The 22203-nt window shown below is 43.4% G+C and overlaps 1 protein-coding gene across 1 annotated transcript in view; it reads left to right on the top strand.

Annotated features, from left to right (window-relative positions):
• The window catches only part of TACR1 (tachykinin receptor 1), a 162270-nt gene that overhangs the window by 72823 nt on the left and 67244 nt on the right, over positions 1 to 22203 (top strand). Inside the window, exon 2 of the mRNA XM_036263131.1 lies at positions 15521 to 15715. Coding sequence (XP_036119024.1) covers positions 15521 to 15715 — 195 coding nt within the window. The remainder of the gene's footprint in view (positions 1 to 15520; positions 15716 to 22203) is intronic.

Genomic DNA, 22203 nt, shown 5'->3' with positions numbered 1-22203 from the left:
AGGACTCTGCATACCCATTCCAAAGAATGGGTTTGGAATCAGAGCGGACTGATGGTTAGGGGTTCCGTCTTTACTACTTAACTTCTGTGAGCCCCAGTTTTCTCACATGTTGTCAGGGGAATCTGTGATGGTAAATATGTTCATCTTTCCCAATACACCTCTTTGCTGGTGCTTGAAGTCATTATATTTGAAGCTATTAAGTTCTCTTCAATGTACATATCTCCTGAGCAGTACTTGTGAAACCCATCATTGTGCACTAAATACTCTACAGCATCTTATCTCGAAGATCCCGTCATGAACAAACATATTAAAGATTTAAGGGTGTGGGAGAAGTGGATGTGCATAAGAAGGAAAAATGCATCCTAATATCTCAAGCATTGGAGGCTCCTTTGGGCCAAAGTTCTACAAGGGCAGCTGGATCTCTAAGGGACATTTTCCCCTTAAACCTAGAGGAAGGGAATTGGAAGTAACAACCTGTGTGGCCACTCTACTTACATAGCTAGGATTCTGCTTATAGAAGCTTTATTTTATAAATACTCATATTAAATAAATTCTAGGGGACTAAAATGAGCTGTTCTTCCTATTGGAAAACTTGGTGTTTTCTATTAAACACTGTAAAGACATGGGATGGGTTGTTTGACATTCTAAGGATGCCAGAGATACGCAAATGCTGGGAAAGCTAGTGTCCACAGGGAGACCCAGTGTCCCCCACAACACCAAAGTAGTCCATGGGGATTGGTGTCCAGGCTAAGACTTGAGCTCACCGCCTTACTAGGATAGGACAGCCACCTTACCTCCTTCTAAAGATGCAGTCATACAAACACCACTTGTAATTACTTCACTTGTGTCCAAGAGCAGTTGGCGCTTTTCAGCACAGCAATGCTCCAAATTACAAGCCTTTCATAGCAAAGCTGTATTTTCGCCCATTTCTGTGTGCAGCCTCTCTGGCTCTAGCCTGAGTTTATCACTCTCATGGGATTTTACAAAACAGCAATAAAGGAGCCCATAAATACCATCAGCCCTAATGTGTCAGGCTCTAGCAGCTTGAGATCTGGATTCCAAGGTGCAAGTATTGACCAAATATATTGCCACTGCATTAGGAGGGTCACCAAGTTTCCAGTCTGCAATCACTGAGCTCTTATATCTGCTGTCCCTTTCTCCATATTTTAGGATACTTACAATATCCACTTTCAAGAGCTAAACTCTGTTGTCAGAATTCAGACTAGATAAGTACCTCAGACCTGACTGCTATGTCTTAAACACGCATAAACCAACTCCAGAGGGAAGCAGGTCGACATTTCCAAAATGCCAGCGACATGCAAATGCTAGACTTACCTGAAAGCCAGTGGCCATAGAAGGACAGGTGTAGTGGTTCCAAGAAGCCATCAGACACCTGGGTCCTTCTGTCTCTCCAGTCCCTCACATGTGGCTTCTATTCTCAGGTTACCCATGGTCCAACGTGGCTGCTGAGGTTTCAGTCATTGCATCCAAAGTCTAGGTAACAAAAAGGATAAAGAAGAAGGGGGGGGGGAGAACGGTGCTCCTCCTCTTGGGATCCTTACACACTCGTCCACTTACATCTCTTTGGTGAGAACTTACCTAACTTAAATTGGGTTTTGTAACTAAGGAAGAACAGAAGTTGTGGTGGGCCACCCTCGGGTTCTCCTCTCAACAGTGGTGAGATGTGACATCCCTGAGGATGGTGAATTGGATTATCTGATATAAAAGGCACCAAACTCAGAGAATAAGGGGGTGGGGTAGGCACCGCTTTCCCCAAAGAAAAGTGGATGGTCACTGACTCATAGAATGCTCAGGTGTGAACAGTTGTAACTGGATGAGTCTCGATGCTACTATAAATTGAATGATTACTATTCCAGGTGTTTTAACAGGATCCCCCATCCCCTTCCTGGGCCCTAACCCATCTCTTATGCCCACATCTTTGCCAACCCTTCCTTTGTAATGAGCCTGAGGGAGGTAGGGATAAAGGCTTGGGGATGGATAAGTAGTTTTCTGCATATTACTTGATATCAGAAAATATTTCTGCATGTTGACCCCACCATGTTAAAAAAAAAAAAGGCCTATCAAATCTGTTGGACCACGCTGTCCTGCCTCATTTAAGATGGGGTGCCCAGCTTGGTGACGGAGCTGCAGTGAGATTCCAGGAGCCACTTGGGATATAAACGATCCAGATCATTTTTAAGACAATAGCTCTGGAAGTGGCCCATAGCCATTTCTGTCAGCTGGCCAGTCACCCGGGGGACTTGTAACCACTCAGAGTAAAGATTCAAATAAATAAATAAGTGAACGTAAAAAGAAAGAAAGAGAACATTGGGAGGAGGGGCCGCGAAGCCAGCCAAGTAGCCATGAAACAGAAACAAAGGCACTGAAGCTGTTCGAACAAATGTCCTTAATCTGTCTGAGACGTCTGTCGCCAAGCCATAGAAAAGGCCCTGGAAGTTCAGAGCCCTTCAACACACGGTGGGAGGAGGGCTCATGCCCTCACCTGGGTCCCTGCAGAGCTGTGTGTAAATTGTGATCTTTTCTGTTTGCATTTATTATTATAAGTAAAATCCCATTTTAATGAATTTTGTCAACCCTCCAAATTGCCTCTTGGTAATAGTGATTGCTACTAATGAGTTTGTTGCTAGAAATCGCTTTCCTGGCCTTCTAAATCTGGGCATGAGGTGGAAGTACAGATGTCTCTCTGCAGCGAACATCCATTGCCAGGGCTGGACCCAACTCAGCTCCTCCCCATTACTTCCCTGTGATCCTGGCAGGGCTGGGGCTGGGGCTGCCTAGTCTGAAGGGGGGGGGGGGAGGGTCAATGCTGTGTAGACACAGAAGGCCCTGCCCTTTTCCCCTTTCACCTAAAAATGTTCTGATGGCCACATCTAGTGGAGAAGAGCAGAGGACAGGGTCCTTGGGCATCAAGCTGTATTAGTACCAGAGGATGACCTGAGTTTGCTCCCATCTGTACCAGCTATTCTCTCCTATTTTCTGATATAGAGAATTGACACTTTTTCAATCTTATATAAAGTCTTACACAAAAGCAGCTTCAAGACAGGACACCACCTCCCCCTCAACCCAAATTCTTCCCTTTGCTCTTCCAATGTAGGAATCCCAGAGCCACCACAGGCTGTTAAGCACGACTTGGCCTTACTCTTGACCTTGATTGTGTATGCCATGTCTCCGGGCCTCAGTGTCTTCATGTGTCTACTGAAGGGATTGGATTGATCAACCTCTAATTCTCATCCCCATCCTAAAAATTCTGCATAAGCACTAAGGTCCCACGTACCATCAACATGCAAGGAACACAAACACACTCACCCCGTTCCCTGGCCCAAGTTGCTTCTAGTATAGTGAGTTATCCTTGACCTAACAACTTTTCCTAAGGGACTATATAAATTAGTAGTTAGGACACCCTCACCTGTCCAGGCCCCTGCCCAAATCAGGTGTGGGCACCATGGGTCCCCTAGGCAGATGGCCACTATTCTGCTCTGCTAGCATCCACTCCAATTGTCCATGATCTTTCTAAAGCTCTGAATGTGGCAAAATGCACCTTGATGAGTTGCCTCTCTTCCTATCATTCCTTGACCTGAATACCCCTACCAATGCCTCATATAACAATTACAAGTTGTTCATTTTTGTCTTATTTGATTTTCACAATAAGCACACGAGATGGGAAAAGTAAAATGTCTTTTATGAATTTGCTCACTTCTAATGGGATTAAGGGACTTTGAGAGATGCTGGCTGAGAGGTCCTGTAAGACAGGAGGGGGGTGGGGGAAGGGATACGCCTCACCAGAGCTGGAGAAGTGTCCCAGCTCCACCTTCAGGATTGAGGCTTACAACAACACTAGTACTCAGACCTTACAGAACATCTGCAGAAACCGCTCACCAATGAGAAAACCACTCACCAATGAGAAAACCAATGGAGAGAAGATGATTTGCCAAAAGCTCATAGCAGCTGGTGGTGGAAAAAGAAAAGACTAAAACTCAGTTCCTTCTGCTTCGTTGTCGGAGGAGTTTTCATTTTTGTTGTCGCACTACTTCAGTAGCACAGATTCGGTGCATCCTCTGCTGTGGGCTGTTATAAAAATGGAGAAGAGGGGGCCAAACCCTCAGACTCCCATATCCCAGGGGAGTAACCATCACACAGGGCAGGAAAGAAGGTCAGAGAGAAGGCTGCACAGAGGTCTCTGGACGCTTGAGGAGGGTGGGCTGTGCCCTGTCAGATGATGTCTGGACCCCTCTTCACATGGCCCAGGTCCCTCCACACGTGCTTCCGTCTTGCTTGGGAGGTGCCTTCCTCTACTTGTGCATCCCCAGCCGCACAATGTGTGTGCTTGGTCCTCTGACAACACCCTGCTAGTTCCCAGTGTCACAACAGTTTGCTGGCAAGCCTCCAACTACCATTCTCAGAAATGAGATCTATTTTTAAAAAGAGGCAACAACACAGGATGTAAATAGAGGGGGAATCATAAAAGAGGCAGCAGAGAATAAATTGGACTCCTCCTTCACAGAAGCTGGTCTTGGGGTTCCCCTGCAGGGAGACAATTTATTCCAGCCAACCCTAGAGGAGGTCCAATGTGCAGTTGGTCAAATATTAGCACCCCTTTACCAGCCTGTGACACCATATTTTAGCATTTTTCATGTTTAAATGTCTCCGTGGAATTCAGGAGGATAAATACTGCTTCAATCTATTTTTTCCATGAAAATTATTTAAATTGTAAATTGAAAACTTCCATCATCGACAACAGCTATTAAGCTGATGCCACTGCTTCATTGACATTTTGCTGTGTGAGTATCTTTGGGCGCCTGGCCCTGGATTCCAGCCGTCCGTGCTGACCATTTACGCAGCATGGGCATCTGATGCCCTGGGCTCCCGCGTGTAAGCTAGGCACTGAGCCTCTGAGAAGACGGCGTGGGCATGAAACGTCACATAGATGCAAGAGGACGCAGACCAGGCCACCTGTGCCCACTGCACTTGGCCCTGTCTGTTCCCTTCCCACATGTTGTCTCAGCCATCACTATCCAGTAAATAGTCCCTCATTACAAAGAGAAGACTGAGACTCTGAGAAATCACTGCAAGAGAGATTAAGTAGCTGAAAAGCGAAAAGTAAGAACAAGGGGGAGAGGGGAAAAGTTACATTCTGTACCAGAACTCCATGGGAGGAGGAAAGTCATAACTCAGACAAGAGAGGCTCCAGTTCTGGGAAAGGCAGACTGAGGGAGCCCTCTGTCACCAGCAGGACGGGCCACAGCAGGGGGGTCTGTAAACACAGCTTTGGGAGTGTTTACTCTCCGGGAAGTGTGTTTCCCTCTCCTGGGCTCTTATTCTGTTTGGCAGCTCTGGTCCCAGCATCTTTCATATGTCCCTTTGGAGGCTAACATTCTCTCTGGGCACTTTTGCCAGCAGAAGCCATAAGACTGTGTCCTTCCTCACTCAACCCTCTATCCTTGTTTTCCCATTATCATGTGAAGGGAGCAAACGCAGAGGCCAACATCTGCTTGCTCAATAGAGGGAGCCATTAAATCAATGAGAGGTCATAGCTAAGGGCTATGTGGTGCCTGGTCAGGTGCCATGGAGATTCGAAAGAATAGAAGATGCAGTCCTTGCTCCTTCCTGATAGCATCTAATACAATGTTAGATGTGATTATGAAAAATCCATTTCTTCTCAGGTCTCCAGACCTTTGTATATGCTGTTGACTTCTCATAGAAAATGTGTATCATGCTGCTCTCCACAGATGTACGTGCCAACTCATCCTTCAAGGCCAGGCTCAAATATCACCTTCACTGCGGAACTTTCCTGCCCTTCCTGTCTGTGTAGGCCTCCTGTCTGCTCCATGCTTCCTACACCTGTCACTCTGCTGGAGCACACAGCACATCGTGTCTTCATGATCATGGAGGTGTGCTTTTGTGTTTATCATCAAAAACGTTTTAGTTCAGTTACTCTACCTACAAATTTTTTTGTAAATTTCAACAACTACAGCTTCCATGTCAATTGGCGAACTATCACAGTTTCTTTGGACACTGGCAAATTACAGGTGTCACAACCTCGCCCAAGTACATTTCTGTTTCATAGGTTTCCTAATTCAGTAAGGACATTATTTTTACCGCATTATGTTCATATTCGTACCAAAACAAAACAATTCATCTTCACTATTGAAGTTTAGAATGAGTTTATGATAACATTCAAAGCAATGTCCGTTGTTTCACCTTCCAAAAATTCGAATCCGTGAATTGGAATAAAAAAAGAATTGAACCATTATTGTAATTAACCGATTTCCTATTTTAAAAACCTGATGACACTGATATAAAATTAGAACCATGTAGCAATTTGCCAAGTTCTTCTTCTGTGAACTGAGCCAAAGTATTCATAGCTATCACTTGAACTTTTGTTTGTGCACAAGAAAAATTGGAACTGAAAAAGAGTGAAATTAATTTAGACCAGTCATTTAATCTAAATCAAAAGTCATGCTTCTCAGAATGATGGACAAACACACAGTTTGCACTGAGTATACTAAATCAATATTTTTGGGTCCAGTCTTAAAATAACTACTAAATTTTGGGGAGTAGATGTTTCTGCATCTTCAGCAGACTTGTGTCTCCTGGTTTATATGTGTTCAGTTTTGACACTTGGGCCCCATAGAAAGTAAATGTCTAAAATCCCTTTGTGCGGGTTACACATTCATTATTAACTTTCATGAAAAGTAGAAATTTAGCCCTTAATATTTTATTAAATATATGCTTTAGTTTATTTATAACTCATTGCTATCAAAAGATTTTTTTAACTAAGAAGGTACTATCAAGCAATCAATTCATAAATAAACACTTGCCAATTTGCACTATACAATAAAAGGCAAAATCACTGTAGCAAAGGTGTACAAATTACTCTGTTCTCTCAGGAGCAGGATTGCTCAGCCTCCATCCTGCTCCTGTTAGTGGTCATTTTTTAGGCTTCCAGCCAACCCTGCCACCCACGGTCTGGTGATCTGGGGCATTACAAGGCTGCAGGCAGAGGACACAGCATAAGTAACTGGTAATCAGGTGGTTGACATGGCCAGCATCATCTAGCAATGGTCCATCACTACCTGAGTAGGAGTACACCTCGTTTTCTCAGTGACTGTCTGCCTGGTGTACTTGAGTGAGAGATACTCCAGGGCCAGGAGTAGGGGGAAGCAAGTGAGGCACTCGCCTGGGGTACAAAACTTAAGAGGGCACAAAAATTCAGCAATCAAGACAAATGATCATTTAATACAATATTTTTTAAAAGCAAAATTATTTCAAAAATCTATGCTAAGCAAAATACCAAAATTTTCAATAAAACAAGATCCAACGCTGCACTTACACAGCCCTGACGGTGAGTGTCCCAACCACCTCACCCCAATCCCATCCCACGGAGCCTCCTTTGTGGGGTGAATGAAGGACTGGGAGAGAAGAGAGGCTGCCATGCTCGGGAACCCGCACCCACAACTGTCTCAGGTGCCCCTGCTCTAAGTTTTCTGCTGTTGAGATTAAAAGTCAAGAAAACGGGCCTGTCACTGCGGAAGGGGATGGCAGACGATCAGGGAAACTGAGGCCTGGCGAAATGGGTGGTTCAGCCCTGCAGGAAATGTACCTTTGATATTACTCACACATACTTCAAAATTGGTCAGAAGAAAAACATGAATCAACTTAGTGTCAAGGCTACTCTGCATGAAAAGATGAAAATTCCCATCTCAGGTGATGGCCAACTACATTTTCCTACCTAGCTGACCAGAGAGGGCTATTTAACATTCCAGTGACAGCGAGGCCAAAACACACAGTGCTGACAATGCTCTAAAGGTGAACTTCCTCTCATTATTAAGTTGCCACTAAATCCATAAAGTTCAATCAACTCTTTTCTTCCCCCTTGTTAGTAATTAAAATCTCTAAGTTACATTCCAAACTCTCTTCTCTGCTTTTGACTCCGCCGCTTGAGCTAATGTGGCCCCGTCAGCACTTCCCCAATCAAACTTCTGTAAACCTGAGTCTCTCATGTGTCGTTACACTTTGGGTTTTAGTTCCAAATGCCAAAAGTGGAACTGTCTCCAAGGACTGGAGTTTGACAGTGGCATCATCTTGTGGGGACAGTAGCATTGTGTGTATCTGTCCCATGCATACCAGGCTCAGGACTGGTGTCTCCAGTGCAAATATGAAGACCCTGTGCAGGAAGAAAGCAATGGTTATTGGTGTGCCAAGCTAGTAAGTGGCTTCAGTCAATCCTTGGCAAGAGACTTCAAGTTGGGGAGGAAAAGATGTGTTCCTCCTCTTACCTTCCATCGTTCTGTGGACTGGCTGTCCTTTCTCCTCTCAGTTAGAAAAGATGTCCTCCAGCTTCACCCCAGCTACCCCCACCCCATTCCAAACACTGAGGGGTAGGATTTCTATTGGAGTCGTAGCCTCCCATGATCAGCTGACTGATCCTGGGGTTGCTCCTTCCCTATGGTAACCAGTTGCTCACTCAAATCTGGCCCATCTCTGCTGGCTACACCCAGGTCTACCAACTCTTGGCTGGACTTCTCACATCTAAGATTCACTTGATGTCAAATCTGTCACTCGAACTATTTTTCACCATCCCAGCGATGGTTAGAAAGACTGCAAGCTTGTCCTTATTAATGGTCACAGTGACTGTATCTTGGACTTTTCTTATAACTCACCTTCGTTGACAGAAAAAGCAGAATGATTAGGCCATTGATATAGTTTTCTGTTTTACAGGCTGAGTCATCAGGGTTTGGGGTGTTTTTAGGTATCACTTACAGGTTGTGAAATGCACATACCTCAGTATAAGCTCAATGAGGTTTCATGAAGGTGTACCACCCAAGTTAACTGTGCCCCTGTAAAACACAGAATGTTCTGATTTCTATCACCATAAACTAAGTTTTCCTGTTCTAGAACTTCATGTGAGGAATCATGAATACATACCCTGTTTTTGTCTGGCTTTTTCACTTAGCATAATGTTCCTTGATATTTTTTCCTTGTTATGTGTATATCAGTAGTGCATTCATTTTATTGTTAGCAAGATGCCATCGTATGAATATATCGTGGTTTTTTATCTATGTGCCTGTTGGTGGACTCCTGGACTGTTTCCAGATCTTGGAAATTATAAAGTAGCTATGAGCATTCCTGACTGGAGACCCTATATCCAAATCATCTTTGCCCCACACAGGTCCTTTGATCAGCAGAACCGCTTGGACAACTGTCAGCTGCACCCCTCCTCCAGTTCATTCTAAATTGTCACAGGCTCTTGCTTCCATCTGTCTTGCATTCATTTCTTATGGTTTTATGGACTGCTCCCTTGCTGTCAGCTGGCACTTTTTTAAATGAGTCCCCTGACAATGCAAAAACCAAAAACTCGTGCCTTTTAGAATAGTAGATAACATGGCAGCAAGGACTCGAGGGGCTCTGCCGTCACCAAGAATGCTTTGGCCGTGTGTGAATGCTGGGTCCACTCTGCTGGCTGCTCAAGGGCCTCTTTGGTTATAGTCTTGTGAGTTTGAGCTCAGTTGAATAGACAAAGTTGCTGGTCAAGTAATCTGGCCAAATGAAGTGCCTAGATTTTGGAGAGTAAAGAAATGTCCTGGAAGAAAACCCCAGCTGATGAAATGTTAGTGATCTCAGGCAGAAAGACCGTGTGGTCCCTGAGGCAGAAAGGAAGTGGAGAGTGAATGGGGAAGAGGACGGAGCAACCTTTCATCCAGAGGAAGAGCCAGAGGGTGATACAAGAAAGGCTGAATTCTGTGCAGTTCCCAACGTACTGGCCAATGCAGAATTTAATCAACTAATATTTATTGAGAATTTATTCAAGGATTTAATGTCAAGAGATAGGAAATGCTGATGACTCAGGTCCAGTAAGCTCACTCCTGTAGAATGATCCTGGATGTCTGTGTAGCAGAAAACACTGAGCAATAATTATTCTCACATATGTTCAGATGGGAAGGAATAAAATTATAGTACATATGCATTTCTCCTGCTGCATTTATTTTCTTTCTGTAACTATTTACTAAACCCCTGCTATGTGCCAATTAAGCTTTTATTGAGCACTTACTACACCTTAGGCTGAGGGAGGACAAGGATATTGATATGCTAAGTCACAGCAACTGCAGACCTCAAAGTATCTGTGGAAGATGAAGAAAGAAGAGACAGGTAGGAATGTAAATGAAGCGTGGTGGGCACCAGGTTAGAAATCTTCACAGCAGTAAAGTCAGGGCATCTAACCCAGCCACAAAGACATGATGGCCGGGCCAAGCCATGACAATATGTAGGAGCCAGCCAAGAAGAGATAGGAGGAAAACCATCCTGGACTGAGTAACCACTGTACTCAGACAAGAGTCGAGATGCTGGGTTATGACTGGTGGCTGACCCCATCACTGACCGCTTTGGACTGTCAGACTCATCCCTCTGTCTGAGTCCTCCATGTGTCAAAGGTAATGAGTGTTTCTAAAGGGAACGCCATGTTCTCCTGTGGTTCTAATTCCTTCTGCTCATCACTTCTCATAAATTAGACCACTGGTCAGCAAACCATGACCCAGGGGGTCAAGTTCAGCCCACCACCTGTTTTTGAAAATGAAACTTTATTGGCACATGGTCATGCCCAATAGTTGACTTGTTATGGCTGCCTGTGCAAAGGCAGACTTGAGTAACTACGACAGAAACTGTAGGGGCCAAAAAGTTTGAAATTGTACCATCTGGCTTTTTCCAGAAAAAAAAATGCCAACACCTGAATTAGACTATAGCAGCCATACTCTCAACTGTCATCATGCCTGGTCATTTAAACTCAGGGAGAGCCCTGGCTAGTTTTCTCAGCAGCTGGAGCATGGGCCTGTGGACCAGAGAGTCCGGGGTTCGGTTCCCACTAGGGGCACATACCAAAAAAATAAAAATAAACAAAATAAACTCAGGGAGATATGGTCTCTTTAAGGAAACTTGTACCAACCCAGGAAGAAGTGAGTGGAGCTACGGGAGGGTGGGCACTGGAATTGGAGGGAAAAGGCTGTGGAAGGGGCATGGTAGGACAGATCTCCTGGTAGAGGAAAAACGTCCTCACAGCTGGAAGAGGTAGGGCTAGCGCAGGAGGAAGCTGTGAAGATCCTGGGCCTGTCAGAAGACCGGAATTGCTTTTCACTCTGACTTTTTTTTTTTTCCCTCACCCGAGGACATTTTTCCTTTTTTTTTTGTTCAGGTAGAGTGGGAGGGAGAGAGAGGAACAGAGAGAGAGAGAGAAACATCGATGTGAAAGGAACACACCGAGTGGCTGCCACCTGCACAACCGACCAGGGCCGGGGACAAACTGCAACCGAGGTACATGCCCTTAGCGGGAACCGAACCCGGATCTCTCTGGACCGCAGGCCGACGCTCTAACCACTGAGCCAAACTGGCCAGGGCTTCACTCTGACTTTTTAAAAACTGTACAGCCTTATATTTGGCCAAATATAAGGGACTCTATAGAGAGTTCATTTTATAAAGCATAATTGTTCAAGAGGAAGACAGCACCACAGGTATTTCAGCTGGGAGGCCACATACAATTCAAATCAGAGTCCATGGCCCTCCATGGGGCTGGAACAACCTGAAGTGGAGAACATAATCTACATCCGCACAGCCTACAGACCCCTCTTTCTGGCAGCTGGATGATTAATGCATGAACTAGAAAGACGTTTCATTGACTGCCTTCCAGTCCTGTGAGCACTATGCATTCAATAAATATTTATTGAATGTTATTGTCCTAGGGCTTCGCAGCACTTGCTCAGTGATAACTTATAATCTAATAAACAACAATGGTTCAGGGTGGCTACAAACAAACACATAAATGTATAATGGAATCCAAGCTAGGAATGGGCCAGAGGGAAGAAAAAAGAAAATGTTTCCATCTGTGGACAAAGTATCCAAACAGCACTAGCTTTGGGGTAAGAAAGAAGCATGTCACACAAGCCCCAGAAGTGAAGATTGCAAGAGAGAGAAAGAAGAAAGGGAAAACAATAAAGAAAGGAGGGGGATTTATAAGTGGCTGTATTTTAAACAAGTAAAACTATATACTTTTTTAAAAAAAAATTTTTATCCTCACCCGAGGACATTTTTCCATTTTTTGTTCAGATAGAGTGGGAGGGAGAGAGAGAGAGAAACATCGATGTGAAAGGGACACATAGAATGGTTGCCACTCACACAACCCAACTAGGGCCAGGGACAAACTGCAACCAAGATGCATGCCCTTAGCGGGAACCGAACCCAGGTCTCTCTGGACTGCAGGCCGATGCTCAAACCGCTGAGCCAAACCGGCCAGGGCAAATATATACATTTTTAAAAGCCAATCTTTTTTATTCTCTCCGGCTTTATGTGGGTAATGCTTTCGTCTGTCACTGAAATGGCTCCCACACTCAGGCAGCAGCAGAGAGTTAACAGAAATGGCCTCCCAAATTGCAATTTTCGCAATAGAGATAAAATATGGCTCTCTGCCACCCATTTGGAGCTACAGCACCAATATACCGATGCAATCCTCTGAAGCCCAGTCATGTTAGATTCCGAACAGTGTATTGCCAGTTTGGGCATGAGGACGGGTGTTAGCATATGTTTATTTAAGACTGAGCATTTATCCTACATTAAAAGCAAATTAAAAGATTGCATTTGAGATAACATTAAAGAGGGGCGATGTAATTGCCACATTCTCCCGCGTGTCCTCTTTAATTCTCCGAGAAGCCGGAGAACACACGGTCGCAGTGAGAGCAGGCGCCTGGGCGGTGCTGGAAAGGAAAGGCATCTTCGTGGGCATGTGTCCAGCTTTGGAGGGGGAAAAGCTTGGAAACGATCCAATAAGCAAGCTTACGATTTTAATGCAAGTACTCAAGAGATTCTGGCCACGACCCTCCAGGTCCAGCCTTCTGCCAAACTGGAAGAAGACAAGTAGTTGCACTAGTCTGCCTTGTTGGCTCTACGTCTGCGATCCCCTCATCCACCACAGCCGCACAGCTGGAGGGCAAATCAGTGCCCTCTTGCTGTCATTCAGCAGAAAGAGGCAGATCCAAGAGGGAAATCATGACTTCCCAGGGTTCTTTTCAGGAGACCACCCCAGGAACGGGAGGTCATAAACGCTGTAGGATACTGGACCTCCCTTGGAAGTAGCTATGGCCCCTTGGAGTAACCTAAAGAAGACAGACAATGTTTGAGTCTGAGTATCTTGAGGGTTTTGTTTTTTTCTCTCTCTTTTGATGCCCTATAGATAGCAGTTGAGTCATAGGCTCTATAGCCACCAACTTAAACAGGGAAACTTGCCCAGAAATTTATAAATTACTACTCACCCCCACTACAATATATTTTTCAAGTCTCTTCCTAATTCTATTCTCTCTTGACTCCAGAACCACCTACCCAATATCCAAAAGAGGCAGAAGGAAGGATTCTGGGGTTTCCTTCCTGGAGGTTATCATTACATTTTTATGTAAAAGCAAAATATCCAGCCTCTATACACCAAACACCTTCAATGGCATTGCTCTTAGAGACCAGAGAAGGAAAACCTAGGTCCCTAGCAAGAAAATGTGGGAAAGGTATTCTAAAGTTTAGGATGCTGAAGAGAAGCTCAGGAAAGCCTTTGTAAAAACTGAGGCATCAAGCTTCCTGGAAAGGAAGTCAGATGTAACCATGACACTGAGTAGGGAAGGAGGCTCTGAATGCTTCCTGCCTCCAAGCCAGACGCTCAGGCAGACTCACCCCAAATCTAGCTAAGCATGCCTCCTTACTCTCCTCCAATAGCCCACCTGCCATTCTGAGGATTGATTACCTCTGCAGCCTCCCTAAGGCTCTATGGCACTTACCAGATTACACTGGAGGTTGAATATCCTATTTTCACATCGTGGCTGCTTATTTATGTGCCTTTTCTCCCTGGAGAAATTGGAAGCTCAGAGCCCAGAAGGAAACGCTGTGTTCTGCACGCATCAGGTGCCCAGTGTGAATCTGTGGAGTGCATGCTGATGAAATTGCTTTACTTGTGACGCTGGCCCCAGTTCTAGCCTCCAGATCTAGAAGTCCGACAGAGTGGAGCAAGAATTGCGTGGAATTACGTGGAGGCAGCTGACAGCCGCACTGCTGTCTGCTCATTTCCTCAGTCTCCATGGACCATTCTGTCCCAGGGAGGCCAGGAACACCTGCGCATTGGACAATCAAATGCACGACTCTGTAGATTTATCAGATTACATTTAAACCCCAAAGGCAGTATACGATCTAATTCCTACTCTGAAAAATATGCATGCATATTTTAAGGGATGGATTCATACACTTTGCAAGAAAAATACACAAAACAATATGCCTTTTTTAAAATGGAGGAGGCAGAATTGATGTGATTATAACTGACATGAAATGCTGATTAAAATATTTACTATGCCTGCCCTGGATGGTTTGGCTCAGCAGTTAGAGTGTCGGTCCACGGACCAAAGCATCTCGGGTTCGATTCCTGGTCAAGGGCACGTACCTGGGTTACAGGTTCGATCCCCATCCCTAGTTGGGGTCATGTGGAGGCAACCAATCGATGTGTCTCTCTTGCTTGATGTTTTTCTCTCTCTCCCTTCCTCCCTTCCTTCCACTCTATCTAAAAATCAATGGGAAAATATCCTCGGGTAAGGATTAACAAAAAAAAATATATATATATATATATATATATATATATATATATATATATATATTTACTATTCCTAAAAGGTACTCTGTACTTCAGAGGCTGCACACAAATTCAAGCGTGTGGACACATTTGTTCAGAAGATACCATTAAGTGCCAGGTCCCAGGTGGGAGGAAAAGGAGGAAGGGTCCCAGGCCCTAAGTCGTCATTCACTTTGCTTCCTTCTTCCCCTTCCTTCAAGGAGGATTCATCCACCCTGACCTTTCATAGGCTGGCGGGTGTCTGTCTCAGCAGGTGGAGACTGTCTTTCTCCTCATGAAGCATGTGTTGTTACTGCACACTAACTTCTAGATGCTCACAAAACTGGTGAGGATTTTTCTAGGAGCTGTTGTTTTCTGCTGGGTTTAGGCCACTGATTTCTCACACATACACCTTCACTTCCTCCAAACTGTGTGGGCCGACGGAGGATCACTAGTCGTTTAAATTGCCACACAAGGACTTTAAAAACGACTGTTTCTATTACCATTATTCTTTAATCCAAAAAGGATAAAGATCATCTTTAGATTGAATACATTTGTGATATTGTGTCTGTTCCTAATTTCACTGTAAGCCACTGACCGGTGCTTGGACACTGTGTCCCTCACATGAGCATTTCTATGAGGCAAACTCCTCTCCTGGAATATTGCTTGATGGGTTCTGGCTTATTTTTCTTATGGATTTTTGTTTTTTTATGTCATAAGACTTGTAAAGCTTAAGGATAGACTATGAAAAAGGTATCAGAAAATAGTTGTGAAAATCACCAGGAGTCGAAGGTTGGGGGGAAGTTTTCCTTGGAAGGAAATTGCATAACCTAACGTCGGTTTTAACTAAATGGGAACTTTGTCTTTTCTTCTCTGCTCCAGGTACATGGCCATCATTCATCCCCTCCAGCCCCGGCTGTCTGCCACAGCCACCAAGGTGGTTATCTTTGTCATCTGGGTCCTGGCTCTGCTGCTGGCCTTCCCCCAGGGCTACTACTCAACCACGGAGACCATGCCCAACCGAGTGGTGTGCTTGATCCAATGGCCAGAACATCCCAACAAGATCTACGAGAAAGTGTGAGTGGAGACGACTCCCTGGCGCTTCCTCTGCCCTTTCCTGTTCCTTTTTTCTGTCTATATTATTTCATCAGATAGGATTTAAATTGTATCTGTAAGAATTCTTCAATACCACTCTGATATCCATAGTTATCAGGGGACTATGACATCCCAAATACTATTCTGGTTTTGAAAGAAAATATTTTTGAGAAAGATCTGGATCCTATTCTAGCAGACCCTTTGGGTGCCCTTCATATTCTTCCTCCTATTCACCAGTGATTTTACCCTGTGGTGTCTGTGTCTATTTGGGGACTTCTCCTAAGCTACAGAATGCCACTCTGCCCTCTTGCACAGTGTGCTGGAGGGTAGAGAAATCACCCCCTCTTCCCAGCAGCTCTCCACAAAGACTGATGAGCACTGGTGTGTGAACAGCCCGGCCCTCTCACCCCATATGTGGGATGTCTCTGAGTGTGTTTTACACTGTGTCCATGGTTTACTCTTGGGATTAAGCACCAGTCACCCTGTGGCAGCCGGCTCGCTGATAGTCCCACTGTTATCCACCTTCTCTTCCCTGTACCAGCACCCCAGTCCCCGCTGGTGTTTCTCTCTCCTCCCACGTAAGTCGCATACACTTGACTTTTTATCTCAGGACTTGCCTCTGGGAAAACCAAATCAAAATGCCTACCTTGCAGGATTTTCCAGTTGAAGAAACAAGACACACACGTGTAAAATGCATGGGAAGGCAAAGCCAGGGTGCTGAGGTCTTAGCAATTACGAGTTTCCCACAAGACAGTCCTGCTTCTCTTCCAGGAGACTAACTGATGACGCTTGGAGTTTTTCAAAACTATCCTGATGATTTTCTTCAAACGGCAACATTGAAATGGCTTATTCTTTGTTTGGCTCTGTTCAAGTGAGCATCGACGTGACATTGATACTACCACCAGTATTCTGTACTCCGAGCACTTTGATAATGGGGGGGTCTTCTTTTTTTTCAATCCTCACTCAAGGACATGGTTTTCTGCTTTGTTTTTTTTAAATTTAGAGAGAGAGGAATGAAGAGGGAAAGAGAAACATTGATGTGAGAGAGTAACATTGATCGGTTGCCTCCCGTGCACACCCAACCGGGGATCAAACCTGAAACCCAGATATGTGCCCTGACGGGGAATTGAACCCAAGACCCTTCAGTGCACTGGACGACACTCCAACTAACCGAGCCACACTGACCAGGGCGATAATGTGGGCCTCTATAATGAAAGTCACCTATGATTCTCCAATCTTGGGTTTATTGTGTAAATTGTAAAAAGATATTGGTATTAGAACCAGGTCTCAGTTTTAACAAGATTGCCTGTTACTAGCTGGGCACCACGATCTCTCTTCGCTGTTAAACTGCAGACAGAAAAGCCCTGCTTCCCATGAACAGTTGTGAAGAACACACAAGAACATGTGTCCTTGCCAATGGTTCAATGCCATAGAAAAGGTAAGATACTGTTACTGAACCAAATTAATCAGACTGCCATATAAGCATTGCCTTTAAACTTATCAAATTGTAAAATGAGACACTATCCCTGCCACCCTGAGGTTTAAGATTCCGCAAACCTGTTGCGCACAGTTATCCAGCGACTCCTGTTCCACAGAGCGTGGAATGAGGCTCACTAGAGGCAATATATAAAGCTCAGGCTTGCCATCCAGACACAAACAGTGGGATCTGATCGATCCAGCAGCGGGGGGATTAATGTTCAACCTCAGAAGGAGACATTGAAAACTATTCTTTCAAACAAAACTACAAGTCTGAGCAGGGTCTCAGCAGGAGAAAGAACATAGCTTTACAAACTGTACAGGACCCATGAACATGTTCAATCCAGAAGCTTCCCTCAAAACAGGGAGAAAAACCCTCTGAATTAAAGCATATTATATGAACTGCTTCAGAAACTGCTGTCGACTTCATGGAGAGCGACTCTGTTCTCAGTTGTCACAATCTTTTCAGTCTAATCACCTTTTTACAACTTTGGTTTCTTCTTTGTTTTTTTTTTAATCTTCACCCAAGGACATTTTTTTTTTCATGTATTATCAGATAGAGTGGAAGGGAGGGAGAGAGAGAGAAACATTGATATGAGAGGCACATCGACTGGCTGCCTCCTGCATGACCAGACCAGGGCCAGGGACGAACCGCAAATGAGGTACGTGCCCTTGATCGGAATCGAATCCGCGACTCATTGGTCGGCGGGCCGTTGATCTAACCACTGAGCAAAACTGGCCAGGGCTACAACTTTGGTTTCAAATATGCACAGTTGTTTTATCTTCCAACAAATTCAAAGTTGAACTTGGAAATAAAGATTTATTTTCCCACAGATCTCTGGGGCTCCTGTCCAAGAAATGAATGTTTTGCTTTTGAACACTTTGCTGTTTTATGCTTATTAGTGACCAACTTAGTATGTCAGGCTGTCCTTTTCCTTGCTTTGAGAATTTAGGGGTGCCGCTGCCGGATGGGTGGTTAGATTCACCATCATTGTTTATTTCATGATTTTTATTTTAAAAACATAAGTCTATTCAAGACGTATAAAATGTTTATGGATGCAGTAGTGAGTTGAAAGAATCCATATTTGCCATTCACTTATGGATTGTGATACGAACATAAGTCCAGTGCATGGAAAGCTAAACCCATTTTCTGTGTGTCAGCACCCTTCATACTCATTATGATATATTTTTAAGGAATTTAAATTTTACCAGCTCCGCCTGGCCGGTGTGGCTCAGTGGATTGAGCGTCGCCCCATGAACTGAGAAGTCCCCATTTAATTCCCCGTCAGGGTACATGTCCAGGTTGTGGGCTGGATCCCTAGTAGGGGGCATGCAGGAGGCAGCTGATGGATGTTTCTCTCCCACATCGATGTCTCTATCTCCCTCTCCCTTCCTCTATCTCTAAAAAAATCAATGAACTCGTATTTTAAAAAATTTAATTTTGCCAGCTCCAAACTAAGAACTGAGCTATATTATCTTCTGTTAGAAATTATTGCCATTTCCAAAATACATATTAAGCCCTGGCCGGTTTGGCTCAGCGGTTAGAGTGTCGGCCTGCGGTCCGGAGAGGCCCGGGTTCGGTTTCCGCTAAGGGCATGTACCTCGGTTGCAATTTGTCCCCGGCCCTGGTTGGTCGTGCGGGTGGCAGCCACTCGATGTGTCCCTTCACATCGATGTTTCCCTCTCTCTCTCTTCCTCTCTCTCCCTTCCACTCTGTCTGTACAAAAAATGGAAAAATGTCCTCGGATGAGGATTAAAAAAAACAAAACAAAATACATATTAATGCCAAATTTGAAACCAGAAGGCAACTGTGTTGAGGCAGTATGGTAATGAGTATAAAAACACGGGCTCTGCAGTCAGATGAGGGAGCCACTTTCAGCCGCATCACTCTCTAGTTGAGTCCTAACGGTTATTTAAGCCTCTAAGCCTAACAGAGGTACTGAGAGAGATAAATAAGACACGTGCTTATCCCAGCACCAGGCACGTGTGAAGAGTGGTGAATGTTAACTACTGTTGCTAGCATCACACATTGATCTGGGTGCATGGGCAGATGACTGGCATCAGACAGGGTTGTGGGCAGATGCTTAGGCCCAATTCATCTAATAATTTGTGCCAGCTTATTACATAAATAGGTATTTTTGAAAAACCTTAAATTACTGCATTTGCCTTCTCTGGCTGCATGGTGAACCTCCAACCCTGATTGTTCATCATTTAGACTCTTTAGTAATACATGGATTAAATTAAGCACTACGAAAGAAAGGCAATCCAATAAAAGCACAGGCAAAAGTTTTGAACATGCACTCCACAAAAGGAAATATCCAAATGACCAGTTAGCATATGGGGAGGCACACAACTTCACTCATCACCAGTGAAATGCAAATTAAAACCATAAGAAGATCTTACTGCACACTTACTAGACTAGCAAATGTTAAGAATTCTGACTAAACTAAGCATTTAGAACTTTTGGTGAAGATAAGGAACAAGGAAATCCTTTGTAGACTGCTAGGAGAAGTGTACATTGATAAAACCACATTGGAAAGTGTTTTGTAGGGTCTAGAAAAGAAACTATTTATACCCTATAACTTCCCAATTTCACTCAGGGGTAATTACCTTAGAAAAACTCATGCACGCAAATACACCCAGCATATTGTTCATATTACCAGCATTGTTCTTAATGTTTCAAAATAAAAATATTCCAAATGTCCATCATCAGTTGAATAGATTAAAAATTATGGTACAAACATGTAATGGAATATCATAGAGCTAACAGAATGAACACGATATAGTCCCATGCAACGTGAATAGCTCTTATAAACAAAGTTTTAAAACAGGCAAAATGAAAGTATATCTTTCAAAGTACATGAGTAGGTGGCAAAACTATAAATGCAAGTAAAAAAGTCGTCACCATGAAAGTGAGGACCACAATGACCTCTTGGGGGAGGGAAAGGGTATGATCAAGAAGGGACATTGAGAAGGGCTTCTGAGGCATGACATTATATTCCTTGAGTTCAGTGGTAGTAGCATGAACGTTTGCCTAAAAGTTACTTATTATACTGGGTAATTTGATTTATGCACTTTTTCTAGAATGTATGTTTCATATTTTTTAAACTTAAAATTAAATGCTATCTAAAGAATTTTGTTTATACAAGCTCTCGGGAAACTGCTTTCATTGGGATAGCCCCAACAGTTTCTCCATAAGAAATTACCTTCTGTGATGCTTTGCCTGGATGAATTATTCGTAAGTACTCACCTCTAAACAAGACAAAGTGTGGATGGGTGCCCCGCCCCCTGCCATTTCCACCTGGAATTTTCCCAACTGTTCCAAGGGGGTACAGAACAAATGCTTTTCCCTGGAGGGATGTGACAAATGTTAACCAGAGAATAAGGCTCAGTCTCCACAGCCCTCACCCCTTGCTACTATATTTATAAGCATGTACCTTTGGGCTACAAAATGCTACAGATAAACTTGGTTCATATTCTTGTAAAATCACTTAACAACATTATTTTTGCATTTAAAACTACACTATGGAGTACAATGAAAATTCCTATAATTTCTTTAATCATCCATATTCCCATTATTTACAGAAGGCTCTAACATTTTGATGAATATTCTTCTAATTTTTTATTCCATCTCCAAGGAAATATTTTTCTTTGTTTTGTTTTTTAGAGAGGAAGGAAAGGGTGGAGAGAGAGAGAGAGAGAGAGAGAGAGAGAGAGAGAGAGAGAGAGAAATATTGATGTGAGAGAGATACATCTATCAGTTGCCTCTTGTACGCCCTGACCAGGGATCAAATTCAAAACCTAGGTATGTGCCCTGACCAGGAATGGAACCTGTGAACATCTGGTGCTTGGGAGGATATTCCAACCAACTGAGCCACACTGGCCAGGGTTGTCCCTAGTTTCTTTTGAAGTATCTTATAGACATATAAAGCAACACTAATACAGATTGTTTCGTTCTTTGTAACATAAAACAGCATATTATGTACATTGTCCTGGACCCTGTTTTTATTTTTTTTTAACTTAATACATCTTAGAGATCTTTCCATATCAGTTCATAAAATGCTTCTCTGTTCTTTATTTCAGATACATGGTGCTCCATGTTATAAATGTACAATATTATTTAACCAGCCACTTTGGGTGGACTTTGATTTGTCTCCAACATTTTGCTATTACAGAGTGCCACCATAAATAATTTTTACATATGTCATGCAAGGCTGACTGAAGCATAAAGCTCCCAAAAATAAAATTCCTGAGTTAAAGATATATACCATTTTAATTTTAATATTTGCCTTCCATGTGGGATTGTATTAATTTACATTCCCATCTGTATGTGTGAGCCCTATTTCTCCACAGCCTCACCACCAGAGTATATTGTCAAGCTCTTACATTTTGGCCCATTATAGTTAAAATTTACATTTCACTTATTAGGAGTCATTTGTATATACGTCTTATAATCTACTTATTTCATTTACCATATCATGAACAATGTCCTATATCATTAAACATGTTTCTTCAACTTGATGTGAATATATTACACATACGTGTGTATGTGTATGTAGAAAATAATTTTGTTAACCAATCTCCTCCTTGGAAAATTGATTATTCCAGTGGTTTCTCTTAGTTGACTAGTAAAATAAAACATTACACTTCAAAGTGGGCTCCTTTAGCTACATCCACAGATACCTGCGGGGACTGGTTCAATGCCCTCTGCCATCCTCTGGTTTGATTACAGTCCACAGTTACAGAAAATTATGCTAACATTATAATATTCATGAAAGTGGACCTTTGAACTCATTATTAATGCCATATTATCATATTTTGTAATTGATTTCCGCAATAATTAGCAACCAGGCAGCTTAACCATGGCTGCTCTTGCAAAACTGTGACATAACCCAGGAAGTTCAATAAGGGTAGAGTTGATTGGCTGGTGAAGAAGAACAATTTCATGGGTAACCAAGAGTAACTCTTCTCTGTGGAGAAAAAAGCAGTAAAAG

This window comes from Molossus molossus, unplaced genomic scaffold, assembly GCF_014108415.1.
Source record: "Molossus molossus isolate mMolMol1 unplaced genomic scaffold, mMolMol1.p scaffold_m16_p_15, whole genome shotgun sequence".
NCBI classification, from domain to species: domain Eukaryota; kingdom Metazoa; phylum Chordata; class Mammalia; order Chiroptera; family Molossidae; genus Molossus; species Molossus molossus.
The sequence above is the reverse complement of the archived record's forward strand: the minus strand, read 5'-3'. Positions and strand labels throughout refer to the sequence as shown.